We start from the raw sequence: 16,335 nt of genomic DNA on the forward strand, positions 1-16,335 counted from the left end.
ATTCACGAATTAAAATTGAATTTTCCTGCGCGCTTGGAAACTAGGAGACCGAATTGAAGAAGAAGAAAAACACTTGGAAACTAAGTTCTCTCTAATTCGCGCTTCGATTGTCCACGAAACTGAACAATTCGGGAAGCGGAGACACGATTATTCGAGCCTTGTAGATCGTTTTCGTAGCTACGATTTATTCAACAACTACAAAAAACGAGCTTCAAGGCTCGAATAATCGTATCTCCTCTTCCCAAATTGTCCATCCTTGCGCACAATCTGAGCGTCAGTATGGGAGACATTACTGTATCGTTTTGGCAAGAAAGAAATTTCGGTTCGCACCAATCGACAGCGTTACGTTTGCGTCGTCGTTCTTTCGTTCTTCTCGTTCCAATTTTTTGGTCTTCAGAAATACAAATAGATGAAGTAAAACTAACTTCAAAATCTCTATCACGATTTCTGTTTTTAATTTTAAATATAAAATATATAATTTTAAATATTCTCGGAAGCCTTTCGTTTCTACTTGCAATATTATTATTTATTAAATGAATAATCTGCGGCCAGAACATCGATATTGTTTTCCAAACAATGAAATACAGCCGAACGATAATTACTGAGACAAAAATTAAAATTAAAAACATCAATGATTACTAAACAAACGTTTGAGATATTATTTCTATTTTGAACCCTTAAAATACGAAGTGGAGTCATTCGAAGATCCCAGTAAATTTATTCTCTTCGTTTAGAAATTTTCGCAAATAAATATTCAGGTAAATAAAACAGTTTAAAAAATAGTCAGCTAAAATAACTCTGAGTCACCAATTCGAATCCTTCGCGACGGTTTGAGAACGGCCATCTTGAAATGATTACAATATTATTATAATATACAATATAATATATTAATATATTTTATTATAATATTAATTGTTAAGAATCAATAGAAAGTTAACTTCAATTTTCAATATTTTATAAAGAAAAATAGCTTCGAAAAATATATATACATATGAAAAAATAAGCTGCGAGCCCCGATATTTGTTTAGCAGATTGAAATGAAACATACACACGTCGAATTTAAAGCCTTCACATGCAAAAGTAATAATACATGTAAAAAGTGTAAATATCACGTTGTAAATTGAAGCGTAAACTGTTAAGTACAAGAGCGTTATGCATTAAAATATCGCAAAATGTCTCGTTCGTTGAAAACGGTGAAAAAAACGGAATCAAAATTAAAACTAAACTAAACTAAATTAACACATTTCTAAAAAGAAAAGAAAGACAATAATAAAAATTAAAATAGAAATTAAATTAAATAGAAGTGCAAGTTCTTATCTTGATTCAGAGCATTGAAACCTTTAAATATCAAGCACGAATTTCTTCAACAAATCAAATCGTTTAATAGTTCGAACTGTGACACAAGTCATGAAATAATATTCAATAAAAAGCTAAATTAACACATGAAAATTAAAATAGAGATTCATCACTGCAAGTTCTTATCTTGATTGAGAGTATCAAAACCTTTAAATATCAAGCATGAACCTCTCGAACGAATCAAATCGTTTAATATTTCGAACTGTGACAAAAATCATGAAATAATATTCAATAAAAAACTAAATTAACGCATGAAAATTAAAATAGAAATTCATGACTGCAAGTTCTTATCTTGACTAAGAGTATCAAAACCTTTAAATGTCAAGCACGAACCTCTCGAACAAATCAAATCCTTTAATATTTCAAACTGTAACAAAAATCATGAAATAACATTCACTAAAAACTTAGTAACAAAAACGTCAGAAAAACAGTAACTTCGCTACGACGCCCGATGCCCTGTCTCTACTGCCACAAACGACGAATGAACAACACCGAATTTCCAACAAGCTCGCAACATCACAGCGGAAGATAAAATTAAGTTCCACGAGCATTAATTGTCGATCAATGAGAGAAGGTCAATAATTGTCGAAAGGTCAGCGCCTAAAGTAGCCCTCGCTCAGCACCGCGCTCTCCTCGTTCTGATCCTTTCCCTCCTCATTAATCCCATTAGTCCGGAAGTCTCGATTTTCGGGGCCGCGATTCTCATAGGGAAATCGCGCGAGAACACGGAAAAAACCGAGCCACGCGACCCTCTAAAACCCTAAATCCCCGTAAAACATCGCGCATCCCCTGTTCGCGCGACGACAAAACAATAAAACCAGCGGCGTGCTCTAAATTCGAGCGCAAACTTCGAATTCGCAAACCCGAATTCGTTCGTTCGTTCGTTTATGCTCGCGCGAGCGCCGCATTCTTCTCTTCTCCCGTAAATAAATCACTCGCTTCTAAATCAAGATCGCCGTCGATCTCTCGAGATCAAAGGCGAGTTCTCAGAAAATCATTCCAGCGATCGCGATCGCGATTGCCCGACGCGACGACGACTCGCGACGAATTTCCGCAGCCGAAACCGCGCGACGAGACGCCGCGCCTTCGCTAAATTTATCAATCAAGCCGAGGAGAACCGCAAGAAACCAACGAAATCGACGTTCCACAACGTCGCTCCCTTCCCCCAGCTCTTCCCTAACCACCTCCGAGCCTCGAAACCCGCTCCAGAACCTAATCTCCGACCCTAACTCCGCCGCTCTTCCTGCGAAACGCGCCTCGGGCCGCGTCGCGAGCGCGTAAAAAACGCGTTTCACTCATCGCGCCGGCTAAAAAAGACAGCCGTTTCGACGTCGGGCGAAAGATCGGATGCTGGCACGTCGTCCAGACATCGCGAAATCGCGATATCGATCTAGAATCATCGCTCGACCGAAGCGAGAACGGTCGGCGAGTCGGAGCACCGAGTAATCACTGCCGCGGCTCGACGCGCTTCCCGGCAACAATAACGATACTAACAATGATTACAATAATAATAACAATCCCCGGGTATCCCGGAGAACGCTGGATTACTTCGCTCGTCACGGTTCACAGCCACAAATCACCTGATGCTCCTCTCCGCGCTCCTCTCCGCGGCGGATCACTGCGCGATCCCAAATCGATCGAACTCGTCGCGGCGATCGATCTAATCCCCGATTTAATTAGCCAGCCTCTCGGAGTCACTATCACGACGACGCACTGTACATCTCGTAGGACGAACTGTGTGAATCACTGGTAATTCGCGATGTCGGGCCCGCGAGTCAGAGGACCGGCGAAGATTAACCGACGCGCGATCGCGACGAGACGCGAGTCGGTGAAACGCGTTTAGATCGGCGAGTACGCTCGCCCCGCGGTGTTGTTTCCTCTGGCACGTGTTACTCGGCCCGACGAATCTCACTAGGCGAGCAGAAGCAACCCCCGCCTGCCGCGGAGGACGGAGGGTGTGAGAGAACAGGATGCCGGAACGTCTGACGATGGAAGGGATGGATCGGGGCGGTCGGTGGTGGGGCGGCGCGGCGCGGTGGGTGCGCGAGAAACAGGGGCGGAAAAAGGGTGCAGGGGGGCGAGGGGCGCGGAAGGATGACCGGCGCGGATTTTGCGCGCGTGTACTCCCCTGCCGCGAGAACTACCCCGCCGCCGTCATCCCCCGGCGCCGCGCCGCGCCGCGCCGTATCCACACCCACGGATTAAAAACCGAAATCCTTCCCCTATCTCCGCGACGGTGCCCTCTGTTTGCGTGGCAGCCGTGTGCTCGACGAGGGGATGCTGCGCAGTCTCTGGCCCGTGCACACGGAACGGACTTTTCCTGCGAATAGAGGCGACTGCCGCTTCCTGCCGCGGCGAGGAGCCGAGGCGTTTCACGCGGAAATGCGATTTTCCCGGCGCGGAATCGGCACGGGGATGAAGATAGATCGAACGGCTAGTTTTCGGGGACCGTTTTCGAGAGGTTGGAGCGGTCCTCCAGCGGCGGGGGTGCGCTTTTTGGGCGACGCACCGGAGGGCGGGGCCGAGAGTCTCGGTTTTTCGAGTTACTCGACGGCTCCGCGGCGTCTCCGGACGTTAAGGACGAAACGGAGATGATTCTCGTTGTTGAAACCGTGTTTAAGGGCGAGGCTGGGCGCGGTTTAACCCTTTGCGATCGGCACATTTCTCTGATGCAAGCTGGTTTCTACTTGAAAGCTAGTCTAGGAGAAAATTTAGCTTCTCGGCGTTAGCTCGCCCTTGGCGATTTAAAGCGAATATATGGATTTTAAAGAGCGCGGGATTCGTTGAGACTGATTTGTCGTCTTTAATGGCACTTGTGATACGTAAAAATGTCAATTTTTCATTTCTGTAATTTTTCCAGAGTGCGGCGTTTTGGTATTTTGCGCTCTGGCGATGATGTTTGGCGCCGGACATTTTTCCTACTATAATTCATCGACTGAAAACATTGTACAGAATTCAAGTGTGTTAGTGGCTTGTTATTTTATGCATTATGCATGCATTGGTGAGAATGAATTGAAATTTTCAACGGAAATTTTATAATATATGGAGTCCTGTTTAATTATTATATATGCGTACATCTTGCCGCCGGACTGGCGGCACCGATTTTCGCGACGACTTGCGAATGCCGCCACTGCGACGGCATCTACTGCAAAGGGTTAACACTCTGCGAACGGTATCATTGATAAATGATACTGATTAGTATGCGTGACCTTTTCTAAATTACACAGAGCTATAAAAGGTTAAAACTTTTTTTTATTTTCTTTTTATTATTGAGCCAAGAAACCACCCCCTACGGGGTTATTTTAGCAAGGCTTTTGAAGCTTGAAGACTCTACTTTTTCATCGTGCATCGTTAATTTTCTTGTAACATGTTTAATGTTAATTAATAACACAACATTATAATTATAATGTATATAATATAAATTATAATATATATTTTAATGATTATTATTATAATAATAATATAATAATATAATATAATATAATAATATAATATAATAATATTATATTTTATTTATTATTATAATTTAGTTATAATAATAATTATAATATAAAATATATAATTAGTTGGGAGATTGTAGATTTTGCTTGTTTTTGATGCGAACCATCCTCTTCGTGCTCTTTCTTGAAAATATTGCCGATCAGATAAATATCTATCGATACATCGGGCAATTTTTCTCGCGACTGATTCTAATGCAGATCTGAAAAATGAAGACTCCCCTCCCCCATTCACAGCGATCCCATAAATTTTGATGTACGATTTTCTTCAGTAGATCACCTGTTCCTCATTTCTACTCCGTAAAATGATTTAAAACGTCACGCTACGTCAAGTTACGAGGGGTCGCCGTTGGAAAATAGAAATTGCAACGCGAGATATCTCGTGAATAGCATTCGTGTAACGAACGTTGAGACGCGAGATATTTCGTAACCAGAGTAACATAAGGGTACATTCGTTCATTTTCGAGTGAACATGATGTCTTCGGATTTTTGAAGCTTTAAATCTTACAGCGACGACTAAAATGACATAGTATTATGTAATGAAAGAATATATCTATCTTTTCGATTATTTTTGCGACTTCATATTATATTCGAATTATATGAACAATATTCAGATCGTATTAGATGTATTCACCGTTATATTTATATCATTATCATTTTACGTTGTTATTTTCATTATCATTTTCACTGTGTCATATTCACTGTCATTGTCATTTATCATTGCCACTGTCATTGTCATCGTCATTTATCATTATCATTTACCATTGTCATTGTCATTGTCGTTTATCATTATCATCGTCATTTATCATTGTCATTTACCATTGTCATTGTCGTTTATCATTATCATTGTCATTGTCATTGTCATTTTATCATTGTCATTGTCAACGTCATTGTCATCATTTATCTTATGCCATTGTCATTGTTGTTTATCATTGTCATTGTCACTTATCATTATCACTGTCATTGTAATCGTCATTTATCATTGTCATTGCCATTTATCATTATCACTGTCATTGTCATTGCCATTTATCATTATCACTGTCATTGTAATCGTCATTTATCATTGTCATTGTCATTTTATCATTGTCATTGTCATTTCATCATTGCCATTGTCAATGTCATTGTCATCATTTATCTTATGCCATTGTCATTGTTCTTTATCATTGTCATTGTCATTTACCATTATCACTGCCATTGTAATCGTTATTTATCATTGTCATTGACATTGGTCATTTTATCATTGCCATTGTCAATGTCATCGTCATCGTCATCGTCATATTCTAATTACCATTATCATATCTCATTGAAAACATATCATATCATATCGAAACAACAAAAATCAGAATTATTGCCCCACCCTCGGTGAGTAGATTTCGATATCCAAAAAAATATTCAATGTGTCGCTGCAGTCGATGCACCAGAATGTGCAGCGCTATTCGCACATTCGTCTTCGACAAGACAGCCACAGCCATAAAGTTTTTACGATCTCTACCTGGAAACTGTGCAATCCATAACGTTTCCTTTTCTATAAAAGCGGATTCTCCCGAGGCACCGTACGAATCCCCGAAATCAATGCCATTGCATTTTTTACATCTGATCGTAGCGTTGATTCTGTGTATCATTCTCGCGGGAACCCGATCCCAATAGAAGCATTATGAATTACTCGAAACACTGCCACAATTTCTGTTTCAATTTCTGCTAATTCAAGCTACCGACGAGCTTGCGATATTCTCAAATTAACTTGTATTTCGATTATGTAACATATTATTATTAATAAAAAAAAAATATATCATAAGAGAAATAATATAATAATCTATTATAATATAATAGTATAATAATATAATTGATATATATTATATATATAATATATATCTATTATATTATTATAATAGATTATTATATTATTAATAATAATATATATATATATATATATATATATATATATATATATTATATGTAATAATGTATTAATATAATATATAATACATTAATAAGTAATATATTATTATTATTATTATTATTTATTATGTATGATTGGATATAGGCCATATCACGCGAGCAGTAAATTGCTGACGAATGAATGGCCTTTCGCGAACTAAAACTGAACGCACAATGCAATTTATGCGACATTGTGGAAAAATATGGATTTCGCGACGCGAACAGATTTTGTGACCGGTTAAAAATGTTTCGTCGCTGTTCCGCTATCGCCGTAAGCGAGCACATTTCGTGAAGCGAAGCGTCGCGAAGTTTCGCTACGATAAGAAACTGCTGCATCGTTTCACCGCGAAGTAAAAAAAAAAAAAAAACAACGATGCACGGACAGCCTGACCGAAATGTTGCAATTTTATAAGCTTCAGTGTCACAAGACATTCTACGACTAAATGTTTTCACGATTTCTCTTTCGTTATTGTACTTGTATTGTTACAGTGTCGTACGAAGAATTTTCTCGGACGAATGCAATAACGCGATTTACAATTATCGGAAATCGTCGAGGAGGGAGGACAGTAAATTCTCCCTAATTGACGCTCAGATTGTTCACAAAAATATCTATAAATGATAGATTTATAGATCTATAGATCCATAGATGACAGATTCATCGATCTATAGATCTATAGATTATAGATTTATACATCTATAGATGATAGACTTATAGATCTATAGATCCATAGATAATAGATTCATCGATCTATAGATCTATAGATTATAGATTTATATATCTATAGATCCATAGATGATAGATTCGTCGATCTATAGATCTATAGATTTATAGATCTATATATCTATACATGATCAGTAGATTTCTTAATCTCAAACGTAGCATTGCGAAATTTAAGCAACTTGTATGCATGACGGACATTAATTTGCAACAATCTGTATAGCAAAAAACACCTCACGAATTCGTTGGTTATTTTAATACAGAAATATAGAAATCCGTGTATATAAGAGATGCATTTGGTTCGTTCAAGTTCATTTGGCGAGCATAAAGAGTGAGTAGATCGCGGAATATACTACTTAACGAAGGGGAACAAGACGTAGCATTATGTAATTAAGGGAAGAAATTTTCTATAAAAAAAACTAACACTAGCAAAATATTATTCTCGAACAAATCGAAGCTCAATTATACTTCTCATAAGTGATTGCGATACGTGAAGCATCGTTCTGGAGAAGATTTAATTGCATTGCATTTTACCATTTCTTTGTTCGTTTCTGTTTTTCTTAATTTTCTTTTTTTTTTGTTTGCTATCGCAGACGTTGACAATCAGCGTTCGAATATTTATATTAATTGATATTAATTCATGTCCTTGCTGACTTATTTAGTCACTATTGTCAGACTTATTTAATCGCTATTTTTTCACACACCGATTTTCAATGGTTAACAACTTTTGAACGGATGCAGAATTAGCAAAACGTTCACGCTGCTGATTTTTACTTTCTTTTAACTTTTATGATCACCTCGGGAACATTCGTACATTTGCAAGAACCCCTTAAATACTTGTATAGATCAATGGTAACCAAGATTTAAAAAATGCATACATATCTGAATTGCACAACGTAAGCACCGTTTCTGCATGCAACTTTCACCAGGTACGTACACGTGCTTTGAACGTTGTTCGATATGTCTGACCAATGCTTCCTGTTTCTACTTATAACGAATATTTACCTAGCGATGGTACGATGTTACCAACAGAGATGAAATAAAGATTACTGTGTGATTTGTTGTGGTTGTTGACAATCGGTAACTATGAAAACGTGCCGCAAGGCTTGAATAATCGTATTATTTAGGTACATTATCAGTTGGTAGAGAACTTGAATGAAACATTTAAATAGTAAAATATTTTGGTATCACGATATCGCAACAATTAACAACGTTGTAGCAATAATTATTATTACAACAATTAACAGAAACGTTTTCTATTAGAGACGAAAATGAATTTTATTCATATTTTTGCTAAAAAGAAAAATTGATTATAGATACGATTTTACGAACTACCTTTTACTTTCTAAATGTGTATTTTTCAAGCGTGCAGACATATTTTTATAATATATTTCATATACACTTCATAGTGAATAACACAGTTGTAAAATGTTGTATATAAATATGTTACATTTGCCTAAGTCTGTAACTCAGGCATTTTAAAACATGTCCAATTTGTACAAATTTGATTTTTGTCGTCTTGTGTAGTATATGATATATGCCAATAATCTCCTGTTTTCTGAGCACATGAATTTAAACTGTGTTGAATGTCTCGGTTAGATCCGCTTAGTGGCGTTATATTAAGTTCATTATTGTTTATACTAATTGTATACTGATGAAGATGTTGCCATTTTATAAATAATGTTCCTAACTGGTCCAAAAGAAATTTGTGCTGACGCATAAAGTCATTAGATATCAGTATAGCGCCCTTTCCACTTAACACTGTTGCATATAATGCGAATTGATCATCCTGCGATCTAAAATTTTCAAAACACATTAGTTATTACATGATATACCGAGTATAAAGATAATTAAATATATATTGTCACAGCACTCACATGTTGCTTACATAATAAAAGTCTGCTTTGGTTTTGTAATTTTTAAGCTGCTCATTATACTTATTCAAATGTGATCTTCCAACTACAAGTGTCTTTTTTTTGTGTTTTTTGACATATTTAAGAACTTTTATCAACTGAAAAATTATAACACTTAATAATTAACACATGTTATATAAATCTTTCGCTATTGTTAGCGATACTGAAAACCGACACTATAAAAGGTTTATGTTACCGAGAAAGTCATAATATATTTATAATAATTATTTTACAAAATTTACTTACGCCATCGATGGAGCATGCATTGATTTTGTTAATGTATGAATGTATAATATTTAATGCATCAATAACGATATCATACGGTCCGTTCTTATTCAAAAACTGTGTGAAATTACTCCATTCTCTTGGTATGGTTATCTCATAGCCTTGATCGAAAACAAGCTTCTTCTTAATATGTTCTGCTAAAGACTTGTATTCTGATTCCGTGAGATCTGATTCCAATGCATTCATTTGACATCTGTTACATATTGAGCTATAATAAAAAGTATACACATTTAAGATAATACCGTGTAAATAAAATATGTAATATAATAATATAGCCAAATATAAAATACTCATGTAGGTTCGTGTATTCCGCCGACCAACCATGTTCATTACATGCATTTATAAAATATTCTATAATCCACCAAGTTGGCTGAATTCCATAATCCTCCCAAAACGTAAATAAATTTTCAATTCTTGCATGAAAATCTTCCTTATCTTTCGTACAATATTTTATATATGCCTTATATACATTAGAACTAAGTCTAGGAGATATTCTAAAATGCTTAGTCATATATTTGTGTGCAAGATCTATTTTCTCTTGCTCTAAGAAACATGTAATCAACAAATTGTATCCTTTATGAAGATGTTCATTTGGTACATGCTTTTCAAACTGTTCAATAATTTTAATACATTCTTCTGTATCACCCACTTTTGCTAATGCTGCGATGCAAGCATTAGCTAAATCTGTATGTACCATGTCGTAGTTTTCTGAAATTTCCTTATATTTTTCCAAAATATGTTCTCTATCTACATCACTAAGTGGGCCATGGTAATGTTCATACAGATGTAAATATGCCGTAGTAAGCACTACAGACTGTTTACCCTGTTTCTCTAATAACTTGTAGTATTGTATTCCTGCGTGCACGAAATCAGAAGTTCGGCATGTGATCAGAATGAAATTATCAAGTGAAAATTCTCTCATATGTGTCATTTTCAGCATGTCTTCCCTTAGTTCTTTCCATGCTTCTTCTGGAACTTCAGGTTTCGATAATATTTCTTTATATTTATATCCATACAAACGTGAAACGTAAATCTTAAACTTCACCGGGTTGCCTGGTACATATGCTCTCTCGAATGCACGTTCAGCAAATGATCGTATTTGTTGAAGGCGCAAGAAAGTAAACTGTTTAAAAAATGCCATTTCAGCGTAATTTTTTCATGTATGTGGATACAAATTAATTTCGAATAATCTTTTGTTCCATCAGATTCCAATATCTTACGAAGTTGTTAGATGCACACGCACGTGCACACGATCCTGGCCATGGATCACGCCTTAACCTTAAAGCGTGTTATGTAAAACGTACGTACGAAGATCTTCGCAAAAGTAGTTGTAACACAAAGTAGTTGTCACATTAAAATTACAAATTCGTTGTTTCAGATATCTTTATAAAGAATAACAGAGATATACTTTGACGTTACAAATATTTGTAACGCTGATTATGAAACACGTTTCGAATGTTCCATCTAGTTCCAATCACGAAAATATTTACTTTCCCACAGGAGTTTAGAAATTTAAGTTCTGTCTTCTCTTCTCTTTTAAATCTGATGCTAGGAGCATCCGAAGTCCGTGCCTCTGGTTTTTAGGAATGTATCGATTTCACAAAACATGTGACACGAAACCACGCATGGTGACCAGTCTACTACTCTGATACCTCGTCTGTGATATGCCTAGGGTTTTTCAGTTGGACGATAACTTTTCGATTTCGCAACGTGCCTTCTTGTACATTTTTGGTCTATGTTTCGCGCAGTAACTGACGTGTACAAAATTAAATTGCGCGATCACCAGTAGGTTAGACCACTAAGTGTTGAATGACAAACATTTATTATAGGAAATAGTGCAACAATGCTCGACTTATTTACTATATTTAGTAAAGGGGGGATTGTACTATGGTGTTTCCAAAATACCTCGCAACTATTTGCTCCTAGTGTTAATGCACTTATACGAAGTGTCATATTGCAAGTAAGTGTTTTTCCTAAGGCTTCTTATTTTTTTTTTGTTGTTTTTTAAATTCTACTCCGTCCATATGGATTCTTTGGCCAGACGTAAACTGGATATGAAATGTGAAATATAAGTGTAAATAGGAGGATGACGTTTCGCGTACAATAATTTAACCATGAGATGTTTAAAATTAATATTCTAATTGTAAATTTTGGCACGAATACCAATCATTCATCCGATGGACTTTGGCCCTTCTACAGTAATGAATTATAATTTTATTTGTTCGCTAGTTCCTTTGTCATCGTCCTATTTTGTTGTTTCATGGATCATTTATAAGATCTATTATATCGTTAAATTGGAGCTGCGATAAATATTATTAATATTTTTGACGTCGAAACTTTTAATGATTTTCTTTTTAGGAGCGTACAGGAAATCATACCTTTGAACATGATTCGTTACGTCTACAATACAAACTCGATAATGAGTTTGAACTGGTATTTGTTGTAGCATACCAGAAAATACTGCAATTATCTTATGTAGATAAATTTTTAAACGATATCCATTTAGAATTCCGAGACAGATTTAAAAATGAATTGGAAAGGTCTCAATGGTTTTGTAAATTTGAATTTCAAAGTAATTATGAGAATGTACTCGCGATGGCTGAACAATGGGCACGGATACAGGCTAAAATACCCAAACAAATGCGTACGTTCGACGAGAGTCAAAAGTCCAAAAAGACTGTTGCTAGTATGATCGAACGGAAGGACGATAAAGATAATAAAAAACAGGGTATGTAATGGATACTTTTAAATCTCTGTTTAGAGTAATATTTATATTTATTTGAAATATCTTGCTGAAGTATTCTTCTTTCTTGTACAATAGTGTGTTGTTATCTTATGTCAACAAATTCCGAAGAGAATAGCTTTTATCTTTTATACAATTCATAGAATAATTTACAATTCGCAAGGTTGAGGAGGACTTCTAAAAAGATATTCAGTCGCTTCTAACATGTTCTCGAAGAAGTCTGTCTTACATATTATCACAAGCAATTATCATTTAGGTAGTATTCTTTCTAATGTGGGTATTACTAACAGGATATAGGGATCTTATTCTTCGCTTCTAGGTAAAAAGAAGAGGGGAGTTAATACTAATAAAGATGATCAAAGTAAGTGGTTTTGGATTTTACATGCAATGTGTTACTTGCGTGTTTCCAGCTATAACCTGTTTTTCAAAAAAAGAGATTTAACATACGCTATTGCTTGTATACCTAACTGCACCGTAATCATGATAAATTCACAACTGTCAGGGTATCGCAGCTCTCTTCTTTTGAACAAACGATTATAATAATACTAACAATAGCTGGATTTCTGGAAGAACTAGTTTCTTTAGCACAACTTTGTTTATTAACGTATCTAAGATATTTTTATGTGGAACTTTTAGCGCGTACCTTGTATTTCATAGAATTAACTATTTCACTTTAATCATTTTCATTTGATTTTCTAGTAAAAGTTCATGAGATCCCAAAGCAGGATGTACAAAATAACCAAACAAATAATCATAATCATAACGGGGAAATAGGTGAAGACATTTTAATCGCAAACCGTTTGAAATTGGCTCAAAGCATGAACCCTCACAAGAAGAAACTTGAGAAGCAGTAGGTTCATCATACTAGAGATTAAGAAAATGACTTTTAACACCGCGATATTAGCGATTTCTAATTTATAGGAAGAGCCGTAAACAAGAAAAAGCTGGCAAGAAACCTCGTGTATGGGAATTAGGTGGGACCACCAAGGATCTAGCTACATTAGAGCGCACCAAAGACAAGCCAGAAGAAGGTGGAGATTATGTGCCAGCTGATACAACAGTAATTTCGCACCATTCAATGTTTTGATCTTTTTAGTCAACCCGCATCGGTTACTTAATTAATTTAATATATTTTTCTTCTTATACATCATCAAAAAATTATAACAATTTTTATATTGGTAGAATAACTTATTTGTAACATAAACCTATGTTTTATTCATGCCACACGAACTCTGTTCAGAGGGTGAAATCAATCCCTAAAAAGAATGCAAAAATTTCTAATGTAGATGTTTATTTACGAATGTTAAATTGGGGTAATTGGGAATGGTTCGGGTTAATAATTGCTAATCACTGAAGCTTATTTAACACTATTTTTTTAGTTAGTGGGCCAGATGAAGGGATCCATCCGCGACTTAGAAGTAGAAAGCGAGTCGGAGGACGAATCGAACAAGGAAATTGTAAATTCCAAACCGCAAGTACAAAAGAAATCCAGTAGTATGTTTTCCATGTTCAAAAGCTTGGTTGGCAATAAGAGCTTGAAGTACGATGACATGGCTCCAGTTTTGGAGAAACTGAAGGATCATTTGATCGCGAAAAACGTAGCTGCCGATATTGCCCAAAAATTGTGCGATTCCGTTGGTGTGAAATTGGAGGGAAAGGTGCTCGGCACATTCGACAGCGTCACCAATACCATTAAAGCAAGCTTGACGGACGCATTGGTACAAATATTATCGCCGAAAAGGCGTGTCGACGTTCTGCGAGATGCGATAGAAGCCAAAAAGGACAAGAGACCATATGTGATGGCCTTCTGTGGGGTCAATGGCGTGGGGAAATCGACGAATCTAGCAAAAATTTGTTTCTGGCTCATCGAAAATAATTTCCGCGTGCTTATCGCTGCGTGCGACACGTTCAGGTATGATTATTTCAGAATTAGTTTTGCGAACCAGTTTACGGTATATTTTGAAAGTACGTGTATTTATCCCTAAACAGTTGAACAATATGATTTTTTAATATAATCCATATCTTTTTAAATTTCACTCCGAAGAAGTGAAGAAATTCATAGATTGGCATTTTGAAGAAACTAATTTGAAATGAAATGAATTAACGATTGCTCTGTATCAAATAGTAATTGATTTGTCATTATCTTATATCTAGCACTGTGTACTTTTCATTCTACTTATCTTTTATCATTATACGTATGTATGTATAGTGTGTCCACGCTTATGTGATCGGTTAATTATCTGTTAAAAGTATTCATATACAACAAAAACTTTAGAAATAAAATGGTGCGCGCGATTACGATCAATGAAAATAAGTTTTGTTACATTGTTAATGCAAGAGATGGCGAAGTTTCGTTTTTTTCAAATGGAAACATATTTTTTATTACATGTTACAAACCTAATAATAATATAAAAATTTGTTTTCAAGTAGTCAAAGAAAGAACACGATGAACTTGATAGGTTTTTCTAGGTCATCGATACTTATTTTTAATTGTCTAATTCGTATGCATAACATCTCAAAAACTATTCAAAATCGAGTATATATTTTATAGGTTCTTGGGTCGAATTAAAAAAATGCATTATCAAATGATATTAACGAATATAAATAACGAAAGTAAATGGTGCCCCCGAAATGATGACGATGATACGCTGTGAGTACGCGACAGAGATAGAGACAGAGGGCGAATATTATCGCAGGATGGCTGAGGACATCCCAAATCGTGATAACATGCACGGTAGTTAGGAAAGTCGAAGTGTTCCATTACATATATGTAGTTAATAGTTACATTTCAAAAATAAAATTTGGCCGTTTTAACTCCGAATTTAACAATGAAAAGAAAGATCGATCTTCATCGACCACACAATTGTGTTTTCTCTTTAATTTCCATATATAAAAGTCTGTTTTATATTCAATACTTTTTCGAAATAAGTGATCGTATTACTCCAGCATGGACACTTTATAATAACATTGGGTTATAATAACATTTATAATCATTAGGTATACTAATTTATACCGAGAGAACGAAATATTCGAATGCCAAAGAGGAGACTAGTTTATTTTTGAAGCGTATTGTACAACGATCGAGAACTTCGAACAAAATTCGTTAATTGCTGATTGGAATTTCAGAGCCGGCGCGGTCGAACAATTGAGGACTCATACGCGTCATTTGAACGCTCTGCATCCCCCGGAGAAGCATGAGAATCAATGTATGGTTCAGCTGTACGAGAAAGGGTACGGCAAAGACGCGGCTGGCATAGCCATGGAAGCGATCCGGTTCGCCAAGGACTCGAGGATCGACGTAGTCTTGGTAGACACTGCTGGCAGAATGCAAGACAACGAGCCGTTGATGAGAGCCTTGGCCAAGTTGATCAAAGTGAACGAACCGGATCTAGTTCTGTTCGTCGGCGAAGCTCTCGTCGGCAACGAAGCTGTTGATCAATTAGTGAAATTCAATCAAGCGTTGGCTGATCACAGTCAATCCAGCAATCCTCATATCATTGACGGGATCGTGTTGACTAAGTTTGATACAATCGATGATAAGGTAAGGTAATATTCAACGATATTTTATTATTATATATTATTATTATTATATATTATAATATTATTATATTATTATAATTATTATTATATATTATTATTATTATATATTATAATATTATTATATTATTATAATTATTATTATATTTATATTATATATTATTATATATTATTATTATTATTTCACAGGTAGGCGCGGCGATTTCTATGACATACATTACCGGACAACCAATCGTTTTTGTTGGCACGGGACAAACGTACACGGATCTGAAGTCGTTGAACGCGAAGGCTGTAGTACACGCTCTGATGAAATAATTGTTGATTCTAATAATAAAATATTTGAACTTA

At 36.0% G+C, this 16,335-nt stretch overlaps 3 protein-coding genes across 8 annotated transcripts in view; 1 reads left to right on the top strand and 2 right to left on the bottom strand.

Moving 5' to 3' along the window:
* LOC117227422 (uncharacterized) overlaps positions 1–3,297 on the bottom strand; it is a 278,167-nt gene extending 274,870 nt beyond the window's left edge. For 3 of the 4 annotated variants that reach the window (XM_033482673.2, XM_033482663.2, XM_033482635.2), the window contains exon 1: positions 2,851–3,297. The gene's annotated coding sequence lies outside the window, so the exon portion shown is untranslated. The remainder of the gene's footprint in view (positions 1–2,850) is intronic. The other variant, XM_033482653.2, reaches the window with a different exon arrangement.
* Positions 3,298–8,845: 5,548 nt separating this feature from the next.
* Positions 8,846–11,349, bottom strand: mldr (mitochondrial ribonuclease P catalytic subunit). 2 transcript variants are annotated; one of them, XM_033482782.2, is made up of 4 exons: positions 9,998–11,347; positions 9,669–9,915; positions 9,387–9,520; positions 8,846–9,305 (listed from the first exon to the last, which is right to left on the bottom strand). In XM_033482782.2, the coding sequence occupies exons 1-4, from the start codon at positions 10,846–10,848 to the stop codon at positions 8,966–8,968; spliced, it is 1,572 nt and encodes a 523-aa protein (XP_033338673.2). In that variant the 5' UTR covers positions 10,849–11,347; the 3' UTR covers positions 8,846–8,965. The 2 variants fall into 2 exon arrangements, with proteins under 2 accessions (XP_033338673.2, XP_076383031.1); XM_076526916.1 differs by having other exon boundaries at positions 9,062–9,305; positions 9,398–9,520; positions 9,998–11,349.
* A 100-nt stretch (positions 11,350–11,449) lies between these two features.
* Positions 11,450–16,335, top strand: SrpRalpha (signal recognition particle receptor alpha). 2 transcript variants are annotated; one of them, XM_033482760.2, is made up of 8 exons: positions 11,450–11,667; positions 12,066–12,435; positions 12,770–12,811; positions 13,150–13,300; positions 13,372–13,510; positions 13,830–14,362; positions 15,577–15,991; positions 16,177–16,335. In XM_033482760.2, exons 1-8 carry the CDS (start codon positions 11,551–11,553, stop codon positions 16,300–16,302), a joined length of 1,893 nt encoding a protein of 630 aa, XP_033338651.1. In that variant the 5' UTR covers positions 11,450–11,550; the 3' UTR covers positions 16,303–16,335. The 2 variants fall into 2 exon arrangements, with proteins under 2 accessions (XP_033338651.1, XP_033338660.1); XM_033482769.2 differs by lacking the exon at positions 12,770–12,811.

The sequence above is a fragment of the Megalopta genalis genome, chromosome 16, assembly GCF_051020955.1.
Source record: "Megalopta genalis isolate 19385.01 chromosome 16, iyMegGena1_principal, whole genome shotgun sequence".
Taxonomy (NCBI): domain Eukaryota; kingdom Metazoa; phylum Arthropoda; class Insecta; order Hymenoptera; family Halictidae; genus Megalopta; species Megalopta genalis.